This window comes from Nestor notabilis, unplaced genomic scaffold (genome assembly GCF_000696875.1).
Source record: "Nestor notabilis isolate BGI_N333 unplaced genomic scaffold, ASM69687v1 Scaffold34611, whole genome shotgun sequence".
In the NCBI taxonomy this organism is placed as follows: domain Eukaryota; kingdom Metazoa; phylum Chordata; class Aves; order Psittaciformes; family Psittacidae; genus Nestor; species Nestor notabilis.
In genome coordinates this window covers 1-2,551 of record NW_009916657.1, presented here as the reverse complement: position 1 = coordinate 2,551, position 2,551 = coordinate 1, and the positions used below count along the sequence as shown (strand labels likewise).

General features: G+C 41.4%; 1 protein-coding gene across 1 annotated transcript; it reads left to right on the top strand.

Moving 5' to 3' along the window:
- Window positions 1–698: 698 nt before the first annotated feature.
- Window positions 699–1,841, top strand: NDUFB1 (NADH dehydrogenase (ubiquinone) 1 beta subcomplex, 1, 7kDa). The gene is made up of 2 exons (XM_010024671.1): window positions 699–838; window positions 1,805–1,841. Exons 1-2 carry the CDS (start codon window positions 699–701, stop codon window positions 1,839–1,841), a joined length of 177 nt encoding a protein of 58 aa, XP_010022973.1.
- Window positions 1,842–2,551: the final 710 nt, after the last annotated feature.

The following is a 2,551-nucleotide window of genomic DNA, read 5'->3' as shown; positions in this document are numbered from 1 at the left end:
GTGGGGTCCCCAGGCAGGCTGGGGGCAGCGGAGCCGGGAGGTTGGCAGGGCCCTCTCCTGGGTCACTACCGTGAGCGCCGGGCCCGGCCGCCATGGAGGCCGCCTGCGGTTTGGGGTGTGCGGGCAACGGCGTCGGTTCTGTCCGTTTTCTGTAACTAGTATGTAGCTCTGAGCTCGCAGCTGTGACTTCCGTGGTGTATCTTAGAACTTGCAACAAGGCCTTAATTTTGTCTTTGCTTAGGTTGTAAAAGTTCGCTGTGTTTTAGAAATGCTCTTTCTTCCTTAGCTGTCAATTCCCCACTGAACGTACAGCTTAACTTCAGTCTTGTTACAGGTAATAAAGTGTCTGTCTACAGGATTTTAGGTAGTAAATGCATTTGTTAGAGTTACGTTAATGGGTAAATTATTCTGGAACATATAAATAGAATTATTTCACCAGGGATATCTTAAAAGACGTGTTCTGTTTCTCACATTTTAGGATAAAACTCTATTCCCCAGGGCCATGAGTTAGGATTATTTCCAAGAAAACTCTGGGGATTTGACAACAGCATGTGTCTTGTAGGAAGTGTTCGATGGCCCTCGAGTTTTATTCTGCTATTGTAGGACCCTAGTAAGTGAGATTAAAGATGCCAGATATGCAACAGTATTATTGGTATTATTAGTAACCCTCCTCTGTTATGCTTTTTTCTCTAGCAGCCATGGTGAATTTCGCCCAAGCTCTGCGTGATCACTGGGTTCACATCCTTGTTCCCTTAGGATTTGTGGTTGGATGCTATTTGGACAGAATGAATGATGAAAAACTAAGTGCCTTCAGAAACAAGAGCTTATTATATAGAAGGTCTGCTTTATGTTATTTTGCAAAGTGCTTGTCTGCTCTTTTTGAGAGTCTTACATATGAAAAAACCCATCAGTGTCAAAATGTTAAAGGGAAGAAAGCCCTAAAAGTTTCAGCAAGCATTCATGAAGGGGTTTAGATTACTAATGCCCACTGAAAACTGAGCTTTAGGAGCCATCTTAGTCCTGAAAAAAGGATCACTAGTACTTTTATAAATCTGTGTCATTTGAAAATAATAACACATTTATGTTGGCAGCTGCTGTATCTTCACTGAAAGATGTGGTTATAGACACTGATTAGTTTGGGCTTACTGGCTGACCTCTGGGGAAGAATTGAGATAATTTAATGCATTGCCTCAGCTCTATCACTTCTAATTCTGTATTAGACTGGAGAGTTAACGGAACAATAGGAAAAAAATCACGCTGCGTAGCATGAGCGAAAAACATTTTTATCAGTTTGCAGGTGGATTTTTTTTTTTTTTAAACTCTGGTCTCACCTAAATTAGTTAAGGAAGTAAGTTTATGACAAAGTCTACCCCGTGGCACTTTTCTTACTGCAGTTGCTGGTGAAGTGGGGCTGGTATTTCAGCTTCTGGCAAAAATCCCCTTTTCTTTCACACTCTAGTTCTCTTCCCACTAAAGTAATGAATTTTTGCATTTAAAAGAAGCAGATTTTTTCCTTTTGGATTTCATTATGTAGAAAGTGTGTTAACTCCTTAGAGGTCAGCAGTGTCAAGCTTCCATTTAAATGAATGGGAGTTAAGACGACTCAATACCTTGAAGCTTTAGAAACAAAAGACGAAGTGTATCAGTACTGAACAATTTTTAACTGACAACAGTTGCAAGGAAAGTTAAATTTATACATCACTCTCAAAATTAAGGTATTATAGAATAATTACATTTATTAGTAAATGTTCTAGAAAAATTATCCTAATTTTAGTCTCTCCTGTGTATTTTTCTTTCCACACAGAGAGTTGAAGCCTGGTGAAGAAACTACATGGAAATAAAGGCTGCAGATGAAATGGGAAACTTTTTTTTTTTTTTTTTTTTTTTGATTCATCATCTTATCTCACTCGTTGAAAGAATAGGGTTATGGTTTTTACCTTGGGAGAATATGTAAAGCTATGAAGAAGGACAACTGCAATTCCTCTGTGCTAGCTTAATTTTCAATGTGACCTTTTGGAAGATGATTTAATTACATGAGTAATACTTGTCCAGGAGTTCCCTTAGTCCACAAGTGTTGAGAAGCATTTGTCCTCAGAAGTCATACTCTGGAGGGGAAAGGAAGAATTACGTAATAAAGAAAAACTATGCAAAAACCATTCATGTTGTGGCGTGGTTGTGGAATTCATGTATTTATAGCTCATTTGTGAACTAGCCTGCAGAGGAACACTTAACAGAAAACCAGAACGTGGTCGACAGTGGTTTGGTATTTAGCTGGATCTTAACAAGTTTGTTTCCAGGTTTACTCGGTAGGCATGTTTGGAATGACAGCCGGTGGGGCTGCGGCTTTGTGAGCGGGTGTCGGCAGAGGGAGGTGGAGGGGGAAGCTGTTACCGCCGGGCCAAAGGCTGCTGCACTCGGCGGCGTGAGCAAACCGGGCGTTTCCGAGGGCGCCCGACATTCCGGTGCTCAGGAACTGGCGCTAATAACGTGAACTGGAGGTACCTGTTTAATTCCCCGGCGGTACAGATCAGCCCGTCGGCCTCCTTCCCGG